At 43.7% G+C, this 22,564-nt stretch overlaps 1 protein-coding gene and 1 pseudogene across 1 annotated transcript; one reads left to right on the top strand and one right to left on the bottom strand.

Annotated features, from left to right (window-relative positions):
* The first annotated feature begins 15,973 nt into the window (after nt 1-15,973).
* Nucleotides 15,974-18,084, top strand: LOC125523135 (epoxide hydrolase A-like). The gene is made up of 3 exons (XM_048688184.1): nt 15,974-16,519; nt 16,644-16,879; nt 17,645-18,084. Exons 1-3 carry the CDS (start codon nt 16,037-16,039, stop codon nt 17,892-17,894), a joined length of 969 nt encoding a protein of 322 aa, XP_048544141.1. The 5' UTR covers nt 15,974-16,036; the 3' UTR covers nt 17,895-18,084.
* Nucleotides 18,085-19,096: 1,012 nt separating this feature from the next.
* LOC125518661 lies at nt 19,097-20,087 on the bottom strand (annotated as a pseudogene).
* Between the last annotated feature and the right edge of the window lie 2,477 nt (nt 20,088-22,564).

The following is a 22,564-nucleotide window of genomic DNA, read 5'->3' as shown; positions in this document are numbered from 1 at the left end:
CACACATCAGGTCTGGTACACAGCATTGCATACATGATAGAGCCTATGGCTGAAGCATAGGGAAAACCTTTCATTTTCTCTCTATCTTCTGTAGTGGTCGGGCATTGAGTCTGACTCAACTTCACACCTTGTAATACTGGCAAGAACCCTTTATTTGCCTGACCCATTTTGAACTTCTTCAAAACTTTATCAAGGTATGTGCTTTGTGAAAGTCCAATTAAGCATCTTGATCTATCTCTATAGATCTTGATGCCCAATATATAAGCAGCTTCACCGAGGTCTCCAAAAGTCTGTATAAAACCATATGCTTTGATCACACTATCAAAGCGTATATTCCAACTCCGATAGGCTTTCACCAGTCCATAAATGGATCGCTGGAGCTTGCACACTTTGTTAGCACCTTTTGGATCGACAAAACCTTCTGGTTGCATCATATACAACTCTTATTTAAGATATCCATTAAGGAATGCAGTTTTGACATCCATTTGCCAAATTTCATAATCATAAAATGTGGCAATTGATAACATGATTCGGACGGACTTAAGCATCGCTACGAGTGAGAAGGTCTCATCGTAGTCAACTCCTTGAACTTGTCGAAAACCTTTTGCAACAAGTCGAGCTTTGTAGACAGTAACATTACCGTCAGCGTCAGTCTTCTTATTGAAGATCCATTTATTCTCTATGGCCTGCCGATCATCGGGCAAGTCAACCAAAGTCCACACTTAGTTCTCATACATGGATCCCATCTCAGATTTCATGGCCTCAAGCCATTTTGTGGAATCTGGGATCATCATCTCTTCCTCATAGTTCATTGGTTCATCATGGTCAGGTAACATGACTTCCAGAATAGGATTACTGTACCACTCTGGTGCGGATCTTACTCTGGTTGACCTACGAGGTTTGGTAGTAACTTGATCAGAAGTTTCATGATCATCATCATTAGCTTCCTCACTTACTGGTGTAGGAATTACTGGAACTGATTTCAGTGATGAACTACTTTCCAATAAGGGAGAAGGTACAAGTACCTCATCAAGTTCTACTTTCCTCTCACTCACTTCTTTCGAGAGAAACTCCTTCTCTAGAAAGGATCCATTCTTAGCAACGAATATCTTGCCTTCGGATATGTGATAGAAGGTGTGCCCAATAGTCTCCTTTGGGTATCCTATGTAGACACATTTCTCCGATTTGGGTTCGAGCTTATCAGGTTGAAGCTTTTTCACATAAGCATCGCAGCCCCAAACTTTAAGAAACGACAACTTGGGTTTCTTGCTAAACCACAGTTCATAAGGTGTCGTCTCAACGGATTTAGATGGTGCCCTATTTAACGTGAATGCAGCCGTCTCTAAAGCATAACCCCAAACCGACAGTGGTAGATCAGTGAGAGACATCATAGATCGCACAATATCTAATAAAGTGCGGCTACGATGTTCGGATACACCATTACGTTGTGGTGTTCCAGGTGGCGTGAGTTGGGAAACTATTCCGCATTGTTTAAAATGAAATCCAAGCTCATAACTCAAATATTCACCTCCACGATCAGATCGTAGAAACTTGATTTTCTTGTTACGATGATTTTCCACTTCACTCTGAAATTCTTTGAACTTTTCAAATGTTTATGACTTATGTTTCATTACGTAGATATACCCATATCTGCTTAAATCATCTGTGAAGGTGAGAAAATAATGATATCCGCCGCGAGCTTTAATGTTCATTGGACCACATACATTAGTATGTATGATTTCCAATAACTCTGTTGCTCGCTCCATTGTTCCGGAGAACAGAGTTTTAGTCATCTTGCCCATGAGGCATGGTTCGCAAGTACCAAGTGATTCATAATCAAGTGAATCCAGAAGTCCATCATAATGGAGCTTCTTCATGCGCTTTACACCAATATGAACTAAACGGCAGTGCCAAAAATAAGTTGCACTATCATTATCAACTATGCATCTTTTGGCTTCAATACTATGAACATGTGTATCACTACTATCAAGATTTAGCAAAAATAGACCACTCATCAAGGGTGCATGACCATAAAAGATATTACTCATATAAATAGAACAACCATTATTCTCTGATTTAAATGAATAACCGTCTCGCATCAAACAAGATTCAGATATAATGTTCATGCTCAATGCTGGCACCAAATAACAATGATTTAGTTCTAAAACTAATCCCAGAGGTAGATGTAGAGGTAGCGTGCTGACGGTGATCACATCAACTTTGGAACCATTTCCCACTCGCATCGTCACCTCGTCCTTAGCCAATCTTCGCTTAATCCATAACCCCTCTTTCGAGATGCAAATCTTAGCAACAGAACCAGTATCAAATACCCAGGCACTACTGCGAGCATTAGTAAGATACACATCAATAACATGTATATCAAATATACCTTTCACTTTGCCATCCTTCTTCTCTTCCAAATACTTGGGTCAGTTCCGCTTCCAGTGACCAGTCCCTTTACAGTAGAAGCACTTAGTCTTAGGCTTAGGTCCAGACTTGGGTTTCTTCACTTGAGCAGCAACTGGATTGTTGTTCTTATTGAAGTTCCCTTTCTTCCCTTTACCCTTTTTCTTGAAACTGGTGATCTTGTTGACCATCAACACTTGATGCTCGTTCTTGATTTCTACCTCTGCAGCTTTTAGCATTGCGAAGAGCTCAGGAATCGTCTTATCCATCCCTTGCATATTATAGTTCATCATGAAGCTCTTGTAGCTTGGTCGTAGTGATTGAAGAACTCTGTCAATGACACTATCATCGGGAAGATTAACTCCCAGCTGAGTCAAGTGGTTGTGGTACCCAGACATTCTGAGTATATGTTCACTGAAAGAACTATTCTCCTCCATCTTGAAGCTATAGAACTTATTGGAGACTTCATATATCTCAATCCGGGCATTTGCTTGAAATATCAACTTCAACTCCTGGAACAACTTATATGCTCCATGACGCTCAAAACGTCATTGAAGTCACGGTTCTAAGCCATAAAGCATGGCACACTCAACTATAGAGTAGTCATCAGCTTTGCTCTGCCAGGTGTTCCCAACATCTCGCGTTGTTCCTGCAGCGGGTTTGTCACTTAGTGGTGCTTTGCTACCTCTTGAGCACTTGCGTTGGTTTTCTCTTGAAGAGGAAAGGGTGATGCAGCAAAGTAGCATAAGTATTTCCCTCAGTTTTGAGAACCAAGGTATCAATCCAGTAGTAGGCCACACATGAGTCCCTCGCACCTACACAAACAAATAAATCCTCGCAACCAACGCGATAAGGGGTTGTCAATCCCTACATGGTCACTTACGAGAGTGAGATCTAATAGATATGATAAGATAATATTTTTGGTATTTTTATATAAAGATGCAAAGTAAAATAAAAGGCAATGAAAATAACTAAGTATTGGAAGGTTAATATGATGGAAGATAGACCCGGGGGCCATAGGTTTCACTAGTGGCTTCTCTCGAGAGCATAAGTATTCACGGTGGGTGAACAAATTACTGTTGAGCAATTGACAGAATTGAGCATAGTTGTGAGAATATCTAGGTATGATCATGTATATAGGCATGACGTCCGAGACAAGTAGACCGACTCCTGCCTGCATCTACTACTATTACTCCACACATCGACCGCTATCCAGCATGCATCTAGAGTATTAAGTTCAAGAGAACAGAGTGACGCTTTAAGCAAGATGACATGATGTAGAGGGATAAACTCATGCAATATGAAATAAACCCCATCTTGTTATCCTCAATGGAAACAATACAATATGTGTCTTGCTGCCCCTACTGTCACTGGGAAAGGACACCGCAAGATTGAACCCAAAGCTAAGCACTTCTCCCATTGCAAGAAAGATCAATCTAGTAGGCCAAACCAAACTGATAATTCGAAGAGACTTGCAAACATAACCAATCATACATAAAAGAACTCAGAGAAGATTCAAATATTGTTCATAGATAAACTTGATCATAAACCCACAATTCATCAGTCTCAACAAAAACACCGCAAAAGAAGATTACATCGAATAGATCTCCACAAGAGAGGGGGAACTTTGTATTGAGATGCAAAAAGAGAGAAGAAGTCATCTAGCTAATAACTATGGACCCGAAGGTCTGAGGTAAACTACTCACACTTCATCGGAAGGGCTATGGTGTTGATGTAGAAGCCCTCCGTGATCGATGCCCCCTCCGGCGGAGCTCCGGAACAGGCCCCAAGATGGGATCTCGTGGATACAGAAAGTTACCGCGGTGGAATTAGGGTTTTGGATCCGTATCTGGTAGTTTGGGGGTACGTAGGTATATATAGGAGGAAGGAGTATGTCGGTGGAGCAACAAGGGGCCCACGAGGGTGGAGGGCGTGCCCAGGGGGGTAGGCGTGCCCCCTACCACGTGGCCTCCTAGTTGATGTCTTGACGTAGGGTCCAAGTCCTCTAGATCATGTTCGTTCCAAAAATCACGTTCCCGAAGGTTTCATTCCGTTTGGACTCCGTTTGATATTCTTTTTCTGTGAAACCCTAAAATAGGCAAAAAAAACAGCAATTCTGGGTGGGCCTCCGGTTAATAGATTAGTCCCAAAAATAATATAAAAGTGTATAATAAAGCCCAATAATGTTCAAAACAGAATATAATATAGCATGGAACAATAAAAAATTATAGATACGTTGGAGACGTATCAAGCATCTCCAAGCTTAATTCCTGCTCGTCCTCGAGTAGGTAAATGATAAAAACAGAATTTTTGATGTGGAATGCTACTTGGCATGATTTCAATGTAATTCTTCTTCATTGTGGTATGAATATTCAGATCCGAAAGATTCAAGACAAAAGTTCAATATTGACATAGAAATAATAATACTTCAAGCATACTAACTAAGCAATTATGTCTCTTCAAAATAATATGTCCAAAGAAAGTTATCCCTACAAAATCATATAGTCTGGCTATGCTCTATCTTCACCACACAAAGTATTTAAATCATGCACAACCCCGATGACAAGCCAAGCAATTGTTTCATACTTTTGGTGTTCTCAAACTTTTTCAATCTTCACGCAATACATGAGCGTGAGCCATGGACATAGCACTTTAGGTGGAATAGAATGGTGGTTGTGAGGAGAAAAAAAAAGGGGGAGATAGTCTCACATCAACTAGGCATATCAACGGGCTATGGAGATGCCCATCAATAGATATCAATGTGAGTGGGTAGGGATTGCCATGCAAAGGATGCACTAGAGCTATAAGTATATGAAAGCTCAACAAAAGGAACTAAGTGGGTGTGCATCCAACTCGCTTGCTCACGAAGACCTAGGGCATTTTGAGGAAGCCCATCATTGGAATATACAAGCCAAGTTCTATAATGAAAAATTCCCACTAGTATATGAAAGTGATAACATAGGAGACTCTCTATTATGAAGATCATGGTGCTACTTTGAAGCACAATGTGGTAAAAGGATAGTAGCATTGTCCCTTCTCTCATATATATTTTTTTATTTGGGCTTCTTTGGCCTCTCTTTTTTCGTCCGGAGTCTCATCCCGACTTGTGGGGAATCATAGTCTCCATCGTCCTTTCCTCACTTGGGACAATGCTCTAAAAATGATGATCATCACACTTTTATTTACTTACAACTCAACAATTACAACTCAATACTTAGAACAAAATATGACTCTATGTGAATGCCTCCGGCGGTGTACCGGGATATGCAATGAATCAAGAGTGACATGTATGAAAGAATTATGAACGGTGGCTTTGCCACGAATACAATGTCAACTATATGATCATGCAAAGCAATATGACAATGATGGATCGTGTCATAGTAAATGGAATGGTGGAAAGTTGCATGGCAATATATCTCGGAATGGCTATGGAAATACCATGATAGGTAGGTATGGTGGCTGTTTTGAGGAAGGTATATGGTGGGTGTATGATACCGGCGAAAGGTGCGCGGTATTAGAGAGGCTAGCAATGGTGGAAGGAAGAAAAGTGTGTATGATCCATGGACTCAACCTTAGTCATAAAGAACTCATATACTTATTGAAAAAATCTACAAGTTATCAAAGCAAAGTATTGCGCGCATGCTCCTAGGGGGGTAGATTGGTAGGAAAAGACCATCGCTCGTCCCCGACTGCCACTCATAAGGAAGACAATCAATAAATAAATCATGCTCCGACTTCATCACATAACGGTTCACCATACGTGCATGCTACGGGAATCACAAACTTTAACACAAGTATTTCTCAAATTCACAACTACTAGACTAGCATGACTCTAATATTACCATATCCATATCTCAAAACAATTATCAAGTATCAAACTTCTCATAGTATTCAACACACTCATAAGAATTTTTTTATTAATCTTGAATGCCTATCATAATTAAAGCAAATTACCATGCTGTTTTGTAGGAATCTAAAAATAATATAAGTGAAGCATGAGAGAACAATAGTTTCTATAAAACAAATCCACCGACGTGCTCTAAAAGATATAAGTGAAGCACTAGAGCAAAAACTATATAACTCGAAAGATATAAGTGAAGCACATAGAGTATTCTAACAATTTCCGAATCATGTGTGTCTCTCTCAAAAGGTGTGTACATCAAGGATGATTGTGGTAAACTAACAAATAAAGACTCAAATCATACAAGACGCTCCAAGCAAAGCACATATCATGTGGTGAATAAAAATATAGCTCCAAGCAAAGTTACCGATGGAAGTAGACGAAAGAGGGGATGCCTTCCGGGGCATCTCCAAGCTTTGGCTTTTAGCTGTCCTTAGATTATCTTGGGGTGCCATGGGCATCCCCAAGCTTAGGCTCTTGCCACTCCTTGTTCCATAATCCATCAAATCTTTTACCCAAAACAAGAAAACTTCACAACACAAAACTTAAAGTAGAAAATCTTGTGAGCTCCGTTAGTGAAAAAAAACAAAACACCACTTCAAGGTACTGTAATGAACTCATTATTTATTTATATTGGTGTTAAACCTACTGTATTCCAACTTCTCTATGGTTTATAAACTATTTTACTAGCCATAGATTCATCAAAATAAGCAAACAACACACGAAAAACAGAATCTGTGAAAAACAGAACAGTCTGTAGTAATCTGTAGCTAACGCAAGATCTGCAACCCCAAAAATTCTAAAATAAATTGCTGGACGTGACGAATTTATCTATTAACCATCTTCAAAAAGAATTAACTAAATATCACTTTCCAAATAAAAATGGAAGCAATTCCCGTGAGCGCTAAAGTTTCTGTTTTTTACAGCAAGATTAAAAAGACTTTCCCCAAGTCTTCCCAACGGTTCTACTTGGCACAAGCACTAATTAAACACAAAAAAAACACAACCAAAACATAGGCTAGATAAATTATTTATTACTCCCTCCTTCCCAAAATCTAGGGCGTATTAGTTGTTAGCACGAAAATTAGCGCAGAGTCAGTTACGTGAGCAAATCGCATGAGGGAGCCATCCACGATTGGAGATAAAAAAGGAAGGCATGCATGATTTGGGTGCTAACCCCACAAGAGGATTGGCCGCATCTTTTTATTTCCAAAAAAGTAGCGATCCTTGTCTAGGCTTTAACTGTGCGTCCTACATTATGGGATTGCATGTAAATCCTAATACGCCTAAGATTTTGGGAAGGAGGGAGTACTAAACAGAAGAAAAAAAAGCAAGGAATAAAAATAAAATTGGGTTGCCTCCCAACAAGCGCTATTGTTTAACGCCCCTAGCTAGGCATAAAAAGCAAGGATAGATCTAGGTATTGCCATAGTAGTAAGATAGATCATTAAAACTCATTTCATATTCTGTACGTTTGGCAGAAAGTTTTTTTTGAGGCAAGCAAAAGTAATCAAAATGGCTAAATTTAATGGGGCCAAAGTCCCCAAGATCAACTTTGGGAGGTATAGGTTCCTCTCTTGGCCCTTCGTATTGCACAACCAATTCATCATTGTAAGCATTCTTTTGATAGAACTTTGTGAGCCTATACTCAGGAGAATATCCTAGTTCATTATTTCAAATAGCCAAATCATCATTAAGTTCAGAAATTCTATCAACTAGAACATTGGTAGGAACCTTTTTTCTAAGATTTTCATTGAAATCAACATAGTCTAGAGATTGAAAATGCATTATTTCTTCTTGATCAAAAAGGATAGCCTCTATGGGAGGACGGCAAGCGTCCACCCTATAATGTGCAAAGATTTCTTTGGCCTCTTTTATTATGAATCTAAACTCATGAGCCAAAAAGATAGTAGTGGCACGCTTAACAGAAGAATGCTCAATATTAGAAAATTCTAGGAAAATCCTTTGTATGCAAGGGTGTGTGTGCATGAATTGCCTTTCAAGTTAAACTACAAGCATGGCAATAGCGTCCGCAAGACTACTAGTTCTATGAAGGATAGAACTACCCATAGAAGGCAACGCACCGGCACAAGTAAAGAAATCTTGGATAACTCCTTTTCCAATATTATTACCACTACCAATACGGAATTTTTTGTATGTAAGATAGGGGGCTCTTCAGCAGGAGCATCAGAATTTTTCATGATATTGTTATTGTCCATATCGACAATAATTTCCCCAATTTCAGACATAACGACAGAAAGTGCAAGGGTCAAAAAGAGGCAAACGGAAAAGAGAGGGAGGACGGATAGAGAGAGGGCGAATAAAACGGCAAGGGTGAAGTGGGGGAGAGGAAAACGAGAGGCAAATGGCAAATAATGTAATGCAGGAGATAAGGATTTGTGATGGGTACTTGGTACGTTGACTTTTGCGTAGACCTCCCCGGCAACGGCGCCAGAAATGGCTTGTTGTCAGGAGTCCAAATCTTGACTTGACCTTGTGTAAGCCTCCCCGGCAACGGTGCCAGAAATCCTTCTTGCTACCTCTTGAGCACTTGCGTTGGTTTTCCCTTGAAGAGGAAAGGGTGATGCAGCAAAGTAGCGTAAGTATTTCCCTCAGTTTTGAGAACCAAGGTATCAATCCAGTAGGAGGCCACGCATGAATCCCTCGCACCTACACAAACAAATAAATCCTCGCAACCAACGCGATAAGGGGTTGTCAATTCCTACACGGTCACTTACGAGAGTGAGATCAGATAGATATGATAAGATAATATTTTTGGTATTTTTATGATAAAGATGAAAAGTAAAATAAAAGGCAATGAAAATAACTAAGTATTGGAAGGTTAGTATGATGGAAGATAGACCCGTGGGCCATAGGTTTCACTAGTGGCTTCTCTCGAGAGCATAAGTATTCACGGTGGGTGAACAAATTACTGTTGAGCAATTGGCAGAATTGAGCATAGTTATGAGAATATCTAGGTATGATCATGTATATAGGCATCACGTTCGAGACAAGTAGACCGACTCCTGCCTGCATCTACTACTATTACTCCACACATCGACCGCTATCCAACATGCATCTAGAGTATTAAGTTCAAGAGAATAGAGTAACGCTTTAAGCAAGATGACATGATGTAGAGGGATAAACTCATGCAATATGAAATAAACCCCATCTTGTTATCCTCGATGGCAACAATACAATACGTGCCTTGCTGCCCCTACTATCACTGGGAAAGGACACCGCAAGATTGAACCCAAAGCTAAGCACTTCTCCCATTGCAAGAAAGATCAATCTAGTAGGCCAAACCAAACTGATAATTCGAAGAGACTTGCAAACATAACCAATCATACATAAAAGAATTCAGAGAAGATTCAAATATTGTTCATAGATAAACTTGATCATAAACCCACAATTCATCGGTCTCAACAAACACACCGCAAAAGAAGATTACATCGAATAGATCTCCACAAGAGAGGGGGAGAACTTTGTATTGAGATCCAAAAAGAGAGAAGAAGCCATCTAGCTAATAACTATGGACCCTAAGGTCTGAGGTAAACTACTCACACTTCATCGGAAGGGCTATGGTGTTGATGTAGAAGCCCTCCGTGATCGATGCCCCCTCCGGCGGAGCTCCGGAACATGCCCCAAGATGGGATCTCGTGGATACATAAAGTTACGGCGATGGAATTAGGGTTTTGGCTCCGTATCTGGAAGTTTGGAGGTACGTAGGTATATATAGGAGGAAGGAGTACGTCGGTGGAGCAACAGGGGGCCCACGAGGGTGGAGGGCGCGCCCAGGGGGGGTAGGCGCGCCCCCTACCTCGTGGCCTCCTGGTTGATGTCTTGACATAGGGTCCAAGTCCTCTGGATCATGTTCGTTCCGAAAATCACGTTCCCGAAGGTTTCATTCCGTTTGGACTCCGTTTGATATTCTTTTTCTGTGAAACCCTAAAATAGGCAGAAAAACAGCAATTATGGGCTGGTCCTCCGGTTGAAAGGTTAGTCCCAAAAATAATATAAAAGTGTATAATAAAGCCCAATAATTTCCAAAACAAAATATAATATAGCATGGAACAATAAAAAATTATAGATACGTTGGAGACGTATCATGCTTCTAGGACGTAATTCTTCTGTGCAGCAATGAGGATAATCCTCAAGTTACGGACCCAGTCCGTGTAGTTGCTACCATCATCTTTCAACTTAGCTTTCTCTAGGAACACATTAAAATTCAACGGAACAACAACATGGGCCATCTATCTACAACAACATAGACATGCAAAATACTATCAGGTACTAAGTTCATGATAAATTAAAGTTCAATTAATCAAATTACTTAAGAACTCCCACTTAGATAGATATCTCTCTAATCATCTAAGTGATCATGTGATCCATATCAACTAAACCATGTCCGATCATCACGTGAGTGCAGTAGTTTTCAATGGTGAACATCACTATGTTGATCATATCTTCTATATGATTCATGCTCGACCTTTCGATCTCAGTGTTTCGAGGCCATATCTGCATATGCTAGGCTCGTCAAGTTTAACCCGAGTTTTCTGCATGTGCAAAACTGGCTTGCACCCGTTGTATGTGAACGTAGAGCTTATCACACTCGATCATCACGTGGTGTCTCGGCACGACGAACTGTAGCAACGGTGCATACTCAGGGAGAACACTTATACCTTGAAATTTAGTGAGAGATCATCTTATAATGCTACCGCCGAACTAAGCAAAATAAGATGCATAAAGGATAAACATCACATGCAATCAATATAAGTGATATGATATGGCCATCATCATCTTGTGCCTTTGATCTCGATCTCCAAAGCACCGTCAACCATCGTCACCGGCTTGATACCTTGATATCCATCGAAGCATCGTTGTCGTCTCGCCAACTATTGCTTCTACGACTATCGCTACCGCTTAGTGATAAAGTAAAACAATTACATGGCGATTGCATTTCATACAATAAAGCGACAACCATATGGCTCTTGCCAGTTGCTAATAACTCTGTTACAAAACGTGATCATCTCATACAATAAAATTTAGCATCATGCCTTGACCATATCACATCACAACACGCCCTGCAAAAACAAGTTAGACATCCTCTACTTTGTTGTTGCAAGTTTTATGTGGCTGCTACGGGCTGAGCAAGAACAGTTCTTACCTACGCATCAAAAACCACAACGCGGTATAGTGATTGCTTTTTGAACTTCAGAAAGAACCCTGTTCATTGAATCCGATTCAACTAAAGTTGGAGAAACTGACACCCACCAGCCACTTGTGTGCGGAGCACGTCAATAGAACCAGTCTCGCGTAAGCGTACGCGTAATGTCGGTCTGAGCCGCTTCATCCAACAATACCGCTGAATCAAGAATCAACTAGTAACGGCAAGCAATATGTATATACCCACGCCCACAACTCCTTTGTATTCTACTCATGCATATAACATCTACGCATAGACCTGGCTCTGATGCCACGTTTGGGGAACGCAGTAATTTCAAAAAAAATCCTACGCACACGCAAGATCATGGTGATGCATAGCAATGAGAGGGGAAGAGTTTTGTCCACGTACCCTTGTAGACCATAAGTGGAAGCGTTATGACAACACGGTTGATGTAGTCGTACGTCTTCATGATCGACCGATCCTAGTACCGAAAGTACGACACCTCCGTGATCTGCACACGTTCGGCTCGGTGACGTCCCACGAACTCACGATCCAGCAGAGTGTCAGGGGAGAGCTCCGTCAGCACGATGACGTGATTGCGGTGATGATGATGCTACCGGAACAGGGCTTCTCCTAAGCACCGCTACGATATGACCAAGGTGGATTATGGTGGAGGGGGGCACCGCACACGGCTAAGAGATCAATGATAAACTTGTGTGTCTATGGGGTGCCCCCCTCCCCCGTATATAAAGGAGTGGAGGAGGGGAGGGCCGGCCGTCTACTATGACGTGCCTTGGGGAGTCCTACTCCCACCGGGAGTAGGATCGCCCCCCCCTTCCATGTAGTACGAGTAGGAGAGAAGGGAAGGGAAGAGAGAAGAGAAGGAAGGAGGGGGCACCACCCCTCCCCCTAGTCCAATTCGTACTAGGCCTTGGGGGGGGGGGCCTGCCCTAGGCAGCCCCTCCCTCTCTCCCCTAAAGCCCATTAGAGCCCATATACTCCCCGGGGGAGGGGGGTCCGGTAACCCCCGGTACTTCGGTTAATGCCCGAACTTACCCGGAACCATTCTGATGTCCAAACATAGTCATCCAATATATCGATATTTATGTCTCGACCATTTCGAGACTCCTTGTCATGTCCTTGATCATATCCGGGACTCCGAACAACCTTCGGTACATCAACATATATAAATTCATAATACCTATCATCACCGAATGTTAAGCGTGCGGACCCTATGGGTTCGAGAACTATGTAGACATGACCGAGACACGTCTCTAGTTAATAACCAATAGCGGAACCTGGATGTTCATATTGGCTCCCACATATTCAACTAAGATCTTTATCGGTCAAACCGCATAACGATATACGTTGTTCCCTTCATCATCGGTATGTTACTTGCCCGAGATCCGATCGTCGGTATCTCAATACCTAGTTCAATCTCGTTACCGGCAAGTCTCTTTATTCGTTCTGTAATGCTGCATCCCGTAAATAACTCATTAGCTACATTGCTTGCACGGCTTATAGTGATGTACATTACCGAGAGGGCCCAGAGATACCTCTCCGACAATCGGAGTGACAAATCCTAATCTCGATCTATGCCAACTCAACAAACACCATCGGAGACACCTGTAGAGCACCTTTATAATCACCCAGTTATGTTGTGACGTTTGGTAGCACACAAAATGTTCCTCCAGTATTCGGGAGTTGCATGATCTCATAGTCATAGGAACATGTATAAGTTATGGAGAAAGCAATAGCAACAAACTAAACGATCATCGTGCTAAGATAACAGATGGGTCAAGTCAATCACATCATTCTCTAATGATGTGATCCCGTTAATCACGTGACAACTCATGTCTATGGTTAGGAAACATAACCATCATTGATTCAACGAGCTAGTCTAGTAAAGGCATACTAGTGACACTCTGTTTGTCTATGTATTCACACATACTAAGTTTCCGGTTAATACAATTCTAGCATGAATAATAAACATTTATCATGATATTAGGAAATATAAATAACAACTTTATTATTGCCTCTAGGGCATATTTCCTTAAGTGTGTTGGTGTTGATTGTATGCATCCTAGTTATGTAGAGGCCGTATGTGTGCTCATTGTGTTTGTATTCTCTTGATCCTTTATTTTGTGTCAATAAAATCCACCCTTTATCAAAAAATATAGCGCCAGCACATGCGCTGGTTTACCTAAAAAGGCTTTTGCCTCGCTTTATATATAAAGCATAGATCAACATCAATCGGAACATCCTCTCGATCCTTTATTTTGTGTCAATAAAATCCACCCTTTATCAAAAAATATAGCACCAGCACATGCGCTGGTTTATCCAAAAAGGCTTTGGCCTCGCTTTATATATAAAGCATAGATCAACATCAACCGGAACAAACGCACGCCAACACCACACACACCCAAGGCAGGATACATAAGCGCCGAGCGCAGCAACACCACCCCTAACACACTACCACCAAGAGATGAAGCCGCATACAACGAACCATGGATTCCAAGGTAGCGCCTTCAGGAAGGATACGACACTAGAGCGCCTCCACCGCTTGATCTGAAGATCAGAGTTTCCCATGGAGCCGAACGACGGGTGGTGAGAGCCGCGACGACGCCTTCAAGAAGGGAACGAGCTTCGCTGTTGCCGGTCCGTCCGAAGATAGAGCAGGTTTTCACCCCGGCCAACACTCACCGCCACCGAACGCTACAACCCGGCTACCACGCCGCCCACACGGCCATGGCCACCGGGCAGTGCCAAGACATGGGCTCTGCCCAAGAGCGTCGTGCTACCACCACCAGGGCCGCCGCCCCGACATCCAAGACCTTGACACCACCGCACCCGAGACCCGCCACTACCCCAACCAAAGAGACGAGCGAAAAAGGACCCGCCTTTGCACCCCTGGTCCACCCCGAGCGTCGAGACCCAATAGGCCAGCCAGCACTGGCATCCATTGGCCCAAACTGCAGCCCGGAGCACGAGACTTCGGTCCTGTAGCACCGTGGGGGGACGAGGTCAATCCTGTTGCACCGCGTGCGACACAAGCTCGGTCCTGCGGCATTGTGTGTGAGACGAGCTCGGTCCTGCTGCACCGGGCGCGAGACGAGCGATGGACTGCAGCTGGGAAAGGGCCAGCCCTTCGAAGGGAGTAGCGACCGGGCGCTGAGGAGATGGGGTGAAGGCCGAAACGGTCCGATCGCAGACAAACCGACGCGGGAGAAGCCGGCCGCTACCGCAGGCAGATCCGCCAAGCCACCATGAAGCCGCCACGACACCGGGAGTCCACCCCCGTCGAACCTCCACACGTCGCCGCCCACGGCCGGAGCAACGACCACGCCCGACCATTGCCCTACCCGCGTCGCCCGGCGAGCTCCTAGCGCCGGAGCCGTCGGGCACGCACCATCGTGGCCACGCGCCGTCGGCCGACCTCCACTGCCAGATCCGGCCGGATCCAGCAGGAGGCCGACCGCGCGCCACCTCCCGAGACGGGAGCACCGCAGCCGCCCCGCCGTGCGCGAGATCCAGATTGTCGGTGCGCCGCCACTAGTCGGCTGCCCCGCGAGTCCGCTGTCGTGCCGCTGAACCCAGCGATGTCCATTGCCGCCGCTCGAGGAGGCTGTCCCGCGCCAGCGTCCCACAAGCAGAGGGAGAAGGGCCCCGTCGCCGCCGCGCCTACCGGGCTTTGCCCGACGGAGCTCACCGGCGGCAGCGAGGGAGAAGGGAGGTAGGCGGGGCCGAAGGCCGCGGCAGCCAAGGTTGCGCCCGGCTCGTACGGGCGCGTCGGGGGGGTGGGGGAGGAGAGGGGGAGGGGGGAGCGGGGCGGGCCTGGAGGCGCGCGCCCGGCGGCGGCGGGAGCAGGCGAGGGCGACGGTGGTGGCGGGGGTGGGAACCCTAGCGGGGCCATACGCTGGTTTATTACAAGCTCTTGGTGCACACACCACTTTGCTCAGCGTTCTGAGTTTGAATCTGTTGTCACTGAAAAGCACACCCACGGGTGCAAAATCGTAGGTTCTAGGAGGTGGCTTGCTGCAGGACTTGACAGTCTGTCTCAAAAATTACCCGGCCAACCCCAAGCCTGTCTGCCCACTCGACTGCTTGATACAGAGCTAGAGTTTCAGCATGTAAAGCAGTCGACACACCATGCTGAGTTTGAGAAGAACTGCTAACTTGATTACACATGAAATGACATAGCGACACGGAGGAAGAGAAACGTGATGCTCGCAAGAGTTGGTTCGGACTCCGCTGCCCGTGCAGCATGCAATGCATGGGAAGTGGTGAGGGGAAGAAGCGGGCGGAAAGAACGAGGCGAGATGGAGATGACGTACTCGCAAGAAAAAGGAAAAAAGAAAAAAGAAGATGGAGATGTCGTGCAATACTCGTGCAGCGGTAAACATGCATGCGCCTGCAGAACACGCAACCCCTGCGATCCACCCACACTCCTTATAATAGTGTGTTCCGGCCCGTCGAGTCCAGCCACATCCACCATCAACCTCAACGAGCTCTAAGCCTGCTGCTGCTCCTGCTTACTCCCATCGCCAGTTCGTCACCAAGAGATGGCTTCCGACGGCGTCATCACGCACCGCAGCGTCGAGGTCAACGGCGTGCGCCTGCACGTCGCGGAGGCCGGCCCGGCGGGCGCGCCCGTGGTGCTGCTGCTGCACGGCTTCCCGGAGCTGTGGTACACCTGGCGGCACCAGATGCCCGCGCTGGCCGCGGCCGGTTACCGCGCCGTCGCCCCCGACATGCCTGGCTACGGCGACTCCGAGGCTCCCTCCGCCGGCCCGGACCAGTACACCGCGCTGCATATCGTTGGCGACCATGTTGCGCTCATCGACTCCCTCGGCCAGGAGCAGGTCTTCGTGGTGGCGCACGACTGGGGCGCCATAACAGCCTGGAGCCTGTGCCAGTTTCGGCCTGACCGGGTGAAGGCTCTGGTCGCCTTGAGCGTCCCCTTCACCCCTCGGAGCCCCGCGGTGAAGCCCGTCGACGCCGTCAGGGCTCTCTACGGCGACGACTTCTACATCTGCAGCTTCCAGGTACGTACTAGTAGATACTACCATGCAAAGCAAAACTCTTGATCAGCCATTGCCTTTTCAATTCATACATTGTGTCTGGAGTTGCACGCCAAGTCAACATGACCAATATGGTGCTAATTTGTAGGATCCTGGGGCAATTGAAGCAGAATTCAAACGCCTCGGTACAGAGTTGGTGCTAAGAAAGTTTTTCGCTGATCGAAGTGCTAGCCCACTGTTCATCCCGAAGAGCGGGTGGGGCTCACCAGATGATGAGGTGCCCTTGCCGAGCTGGATCACAGATGAGGACGTCAAGTACTACACGACCCAGTTTGACAAGTCTGGTTTCACCGGAGGATTCAACTACTACCGTGCCCTGAATAAGTAACTAAGTTGCTTACTTTGGACTATTTTCATCTTGAGCTTTTTTTTTACCTTATGGATAAGTGTGCTTAACTATTACGTAAGTTAAACATGAAGACCCAAACCTAAAATTTGATTCAAATTGTAATAAAATAATTTCTAGAATGATATGTTTTATAGTTATAAGAATTTTCTGGAGAAAAAAGACTAGATTTTGATTCAAAGAAAATATATCTACAATTTTTGCAATATGCTATATATGTTTAGGTCCAAATACTAACCTGTATTTTAGATATGACCAATATTATTATAAAATATATAATACATAGCTTCAGATTTTTGGAAACACTACTTACTCCATTTAGAATTAACTGAATGAGTGAGAAATGGTTTCCCCAAATTTAATGGAGTTCCAAGAAATATTTACCATGAATTTGTAAAATATGTCTCAGGAGCAAGTTCACCTTGCTATGATGCTTCAAAACCTGTAATATATTATTACTCGTAATATATAAAACTTTTTTATTTTTTCACATTTGTCCACAATAATGCCATATTCATTTTATCATTTACTTTCCCAAAACTTTTATATTTTTATATTTTGTCCTCCATCATGCCACGTGAAGTTGTCTTATAAACTAATGGTGTACATCATCCACAATCTAATCGTAGAAATGTAATTACCATAGATCTCTCAAAGAAATAATGGAAGAAAAGTTTTTCTAGGGTAACTGGACTGCACCCCACAATTTTCTTGTCTAATAAGAATATTTGTTCTATGTTTAGGACATGGGAGTTAACTTCGCCATGGACGGGAGCTGAGATAATGGTACCAACGAAGTTCATAGTTGGCGACTTAGATCTAACATACAATATTGCGGGCGCAAAAGATTTCATTAACAAAGGTGGCTTCAAGAAGTTTGTTCCATTACTTGATGGCGTGGTGATAATGAAAGATGTCGGGCATTTCATAAATGAAGAAAAGCCAGAGGAAATTAGTGCGCTCATAATCAGCTTCATAAAGAAATTCAACTAAACGGAGGTAGTATATGAATACATAATGAATAAGGTCAAAATGTGCATGGTTATTGGAAAATTTATATTTTGACCATTGTATTATTACGTTGAAAAAGTACGGACATGTTTATGAAAGTATATTTTTACTGTCCACTACTTGTATCATTCGTGATGTTTACTATAATTACACCTGCTCCACTTTGGTTTTTTTTTTTTGAGACAACCTGCTCCACTTTGGTGTGTTCCCTCTCGTGCGCTCGAGCGCTTCAATGGGCTGGCCCATTAAGAATAGGCGCCAACTGTGTTTGCACGGGTGCTTAAGGCGTCAAATAGGCGCCAACTGTGTTGTTTGCTTGTGGTCTGTGGGGAACAAAGGAGCTCACGTGATCACCATTGCTCGTTGTCGAGACTAAACTGTAGACAAACACCGAACAATTCTACCTTCCTCTCAAAAAGAAATTAAAATGTGTAATAAAACAATAGCCAAACACCGAACAATTCTACCTTCCTCTCAAAAAGAAATATTGCATAAAACAACAAGCCAACACGGTGCCAACTAAGAAAAACACCACCATGCCCAGCATAATCAAAGTGCAACCTAACACATATAAAACCGAACTGAATGAATCGACTGTAATAACCGAGTCTGAGAGCTCCTGTCCTGGGTTAACACACGTGATAGCAAGAAAATGTGCAATAGGCAGCCGCACTTGTAGCGCTATGTGCTTGCGCTGGCAGGTTTTTCTCGATAAGTATTCAGAGATTTTGTTTTGGTCGTTTTTCTATTAAAATAATTTCCAATATTTTTAAATTGCATATTGTGCTGACAAATATTTTTCTGCTCGATTTTTCAACCATTTTTGTTATTTCATTTGATTTTTCTATAAAAACACTTATAATATTTTGGAAAAACAACGGATTCTTCTTTTAATGATTTTACAAATTGGAAATAATGTCACGAATTTAAACAATGTTCATAAAGTTAAAAATTGTTCACGAATATGAAAGATATTCATGAACTTTTAACATTGTTCACAAACTTTACAAAACGTTCATGAATTTTATAAAATTTCCATTGATTTAAGAATGTTTAACTCTCTATTTCTGAACACGAGCAGTAACAATAGACAAATCTAACAAACACCATCTGGTGCTGCGAAAGTGTTATGATTAAAGATTCATATATCGATTCACTTGTCAACAAACATTTGTTCCACGGAATTAATCCGCTGGTAGTTTCTCTAGTTGAGGACGTATGTCTTCGTCGCCGCTGGTGAGCACGCCGACGTTGCCCATCTTGACCATGAACTCGCTGAAATCCCTGAGAACACGTCGTCGAATTTACCTGTAGCGACGCGCCGGACGTGTTCCTCGGTGGTGGCGTCAGTGAGCAGCGCGGCGTCAGAGCGGAAGAGCCCCCTGCGCTTGGTGACGTAGCGGTAGTAGCTGGTGTCGAAGGTCTTGTAGCTGCCGGGATCCATCTCCGACAGCATGCTCTTGTTGTCAACGCTCTTGCACTTCAGCCTCAGCTTGGCCGCGTACTCGCTGTCCGGCGACGGGTCGACGAGGCCGTTGTCGGTGGTGTTGTAGAGCCGGTCGGCGAACGACGGGGAGTGCGCCGTGCTGAGCCTGTGGGCGCCGGAGAGGACGACGAGGTCCTTGAGGCCGAGACCCTTGGATGCGAAAATCCGGGTGAGCAGAGGGACGTCGCTCGCCTCCGTGGTACTGGACACGCTGCCGTCTCTCCTGCCGAGCGCCACGGGCCAGGAGGGGCCCTTGGCCAGGACGACGGCGTCGCGGGCCATGAGTGTGAGCACGTCGGCGCAGGAGACGATGCCCGGGCATGCGGCCTCGAGCCTGGCCTTCACCCGCTCCACGGAGCCGAATTCTCGCAGGCTCTTGTTGGGCTTGGCGTCCCTCTCTGCCAGGTTGCCCTTGGTGGAATCCAGCAGCACAGACGCGTCACAGCCCTGCATTTTGCGTTGCATCCCCGTACGCACATGTCCATAAGTTTCTGTAAGTGCACAAAGCCATTATGATCAATGGAACACTGAGTGTGGAGAGATGTGCTTACCCTAACAAAGCAGTCGTGGAAATGAAGCCAGAGGAACGGTCCGGCGAGGCTGGGCGCGGCGGAGATGATCTTCACCATCTCTGAGCTAGCTGCGAGAACCAGTAGGGACGAAGGGAGCAGGAAAGACCCGCTCGCCATGGACCTTGACTAGCTATGCAAGTAAATGAAGCTTCGGTCTTTTTAACACAGTACAGACTGAGCCGGCATATCATCTTGAGATTTACGAAGTCACCGTAGGCGCCTCGTCGTCGACGGGAACATCTCCTCCCACTGAAAGCGCATCGCCAAAAATCCTGAAATGAATCCAGAAATAATGCGACCACCAAAACTTGAACCCTGATGGACTGAGGATACCACTATCCCTTTAACCATCCAACCTGTGCAACCTGTGGTTGGTTCGCGATTGTCTGCTTGTTCTTGTTCTTCCTTACGTGACGTAGGATCGGTTGAATGGGAATGTTCTCGGAGTTCCCTCTATTTATAGATGTGCCAGCTACGTAGACTTTGGTGCGACACATGCATGTGCTAACTTCCTCTCTGATACAACCGCCTCAATTAACAAATGCACAGACATATATGAACCGCCGGTGCGCGTCTACAACGGGAGAAAAATGGGCGGCGCGAGGCCAGTTCATTTTTTGTGAAACAATTGGAGGCCAGTTCATGAGCGAGTCGGTACATGCATAGTCCGAGCACAACCGTCACAATTATTGGCTTTTGTCTAAATCATACGCAAGAATGGGTTTTAGCTAAACATTGTACTTGGATGGCGGTGGATGATACCATGTATTGAGTGTATATAGTTAGCAATTAAAATCTTGAATCTTGAGCCAACATTTCATTGCTCATCCTAGCAACAGGCGCAGTCGGGACAGACGTACAAGGGCTTGTACAATACAAGGTGCTTAAAGGGTTGTTAGTAAAATAAACCATGTTTTAAAGCATGGATGCTTATCTCTATAGGCAGGGTATCTAATTAAGCGTATACCATTCACGAATAGATACGGATGCTTAAGAAAAAAATGATTTATTTTTGTAAGCACCTCTACTAACCACCCTGCATTGTACAAGGCCTAATAACCATTCCTTGGACGCCAATACATATTTCTAGCAGAGTCGCTAGGTAGCGGACTTCCGCTCGCCTAAAGAGGTTGCCACATTCTAAACATGGCAGGCATGTTGTAATATATTCCTTTCCTATATGCATTTGATTTTCAGCATTTGATATACCTGAAACCTAAATAATATGATGATATTTTTTAAAATAAAATAAACAAACATTTTTACAAAATCAAAATTAATTTTCAGCGAGTATTTCAAAATATTATTTCAGTGACTATTTTTAAAAGCCCACAAAGCAACAAATTATTTTAATAAGAAACCATATAAATTATTTTTATTCAAAAATAGAAACAAATTTAAATTATTTATTAAAATTTCAATAATTCAAAAACATAGAACAATATTTTTGCTAATTTTCAAAAAATTGAGAATCATAAATTCCAATTACTGAAAAATTTCTAGACACAAATTTCAATCACTTAAAAAAGTTAAAAATATTTCAATACTTTTAGTAATATTTAAATGTTTGCAGAACACCTATTTCAATGATTTAAAAAGTCATAAACATATTTTTCGGTATTTTAAGTCATATTTCAAAAAATCATTAACATAAAATTTGAATAACATTTCAACAAGGTTAAAACTTTTAGAGCACAAATTTAATAATTCCATAATTTTTAATAATTCACAATTTCAAAAACAGGTATTTATATAATTTTACAATTTAGTAGCAAATTTCAACAATTCCACTAATTTTGAAAAAAATTCGCAATACAAATTTCAACAATTTCACTAATTTTACAAGTTTCAACAACACAATTTTCAATAATTCCACTAATTTCAGAAAAAAAACATAACACTCCACTAATCCCACTACCAGACCACAAATTAACTAATCCATTAATTGATAACCATAACTCAAATAATTTCACAACCTTGTTTTATAAAATAATGAATAGTGTTTCTAGTATGTACGAATATAAACAAAAAATGTGGTTGACCATGGGCTCGGTAAAACGGTGAGGGGGGACGGGGCTCAAGGAGGAGCTTGTCACGACATGGAACATGTGGGAGAATAGGAAGGTGGCCAACAACGGGTAACTTGAGGAGGAGCACGCGATGCCCTAAAGCACCTTGGCATAGGGGAAGGTGGTCAGCAATGGGGAGCTTGAGAAGGAGGATGGATCGGCTTGGAGAAAGTGGGCAGGGGGTGGCTGGTGACATGGCGGTTGTTGGGAGATCAGGGAGAAGGATGATCACGTGATAGTGTTTTTTTGCACTTCTACATTGTTGTAGCGAAACATAACGAGGTGGGATATAAAACTTTGTGTCCATGTTGAATGATTCTAACTTTTGGGGAACGTAGTAATTTCAAAAAAAAAAATTCCTACGTACACGCAAGATCATGGTGATGCATAGCAACGAGAGGGGAGAGTGTGATCTACGTACCCTCGTAGACCGACAGCGGAAGCGTTATGACAACGCGGTTGATGTAGTCGTACGTCTTCACGGCCCGACCGATCAAGCACCGAAACTACGACACCTCCGAGTTC

This window comes from Triticum urartu, chromosome 7 (assembly GCF_003073215.2).
Source record: "Triticum urartu cultivar G1812 chromosome 7, Tu2.1, whole genome shotgun sequence".
In the NCBI taxonomy this organism is placed as follows: Eukaryota; Viridiplantae; Streptophyta; class Magnoliopsida; order Poales; family Poaceae; genus Triticum; species Triticum urartu.
Note: the sequence above shows the minus strand (reverse complement) of the source record. Positions and strands in the feature narration are given on the sequence as shown.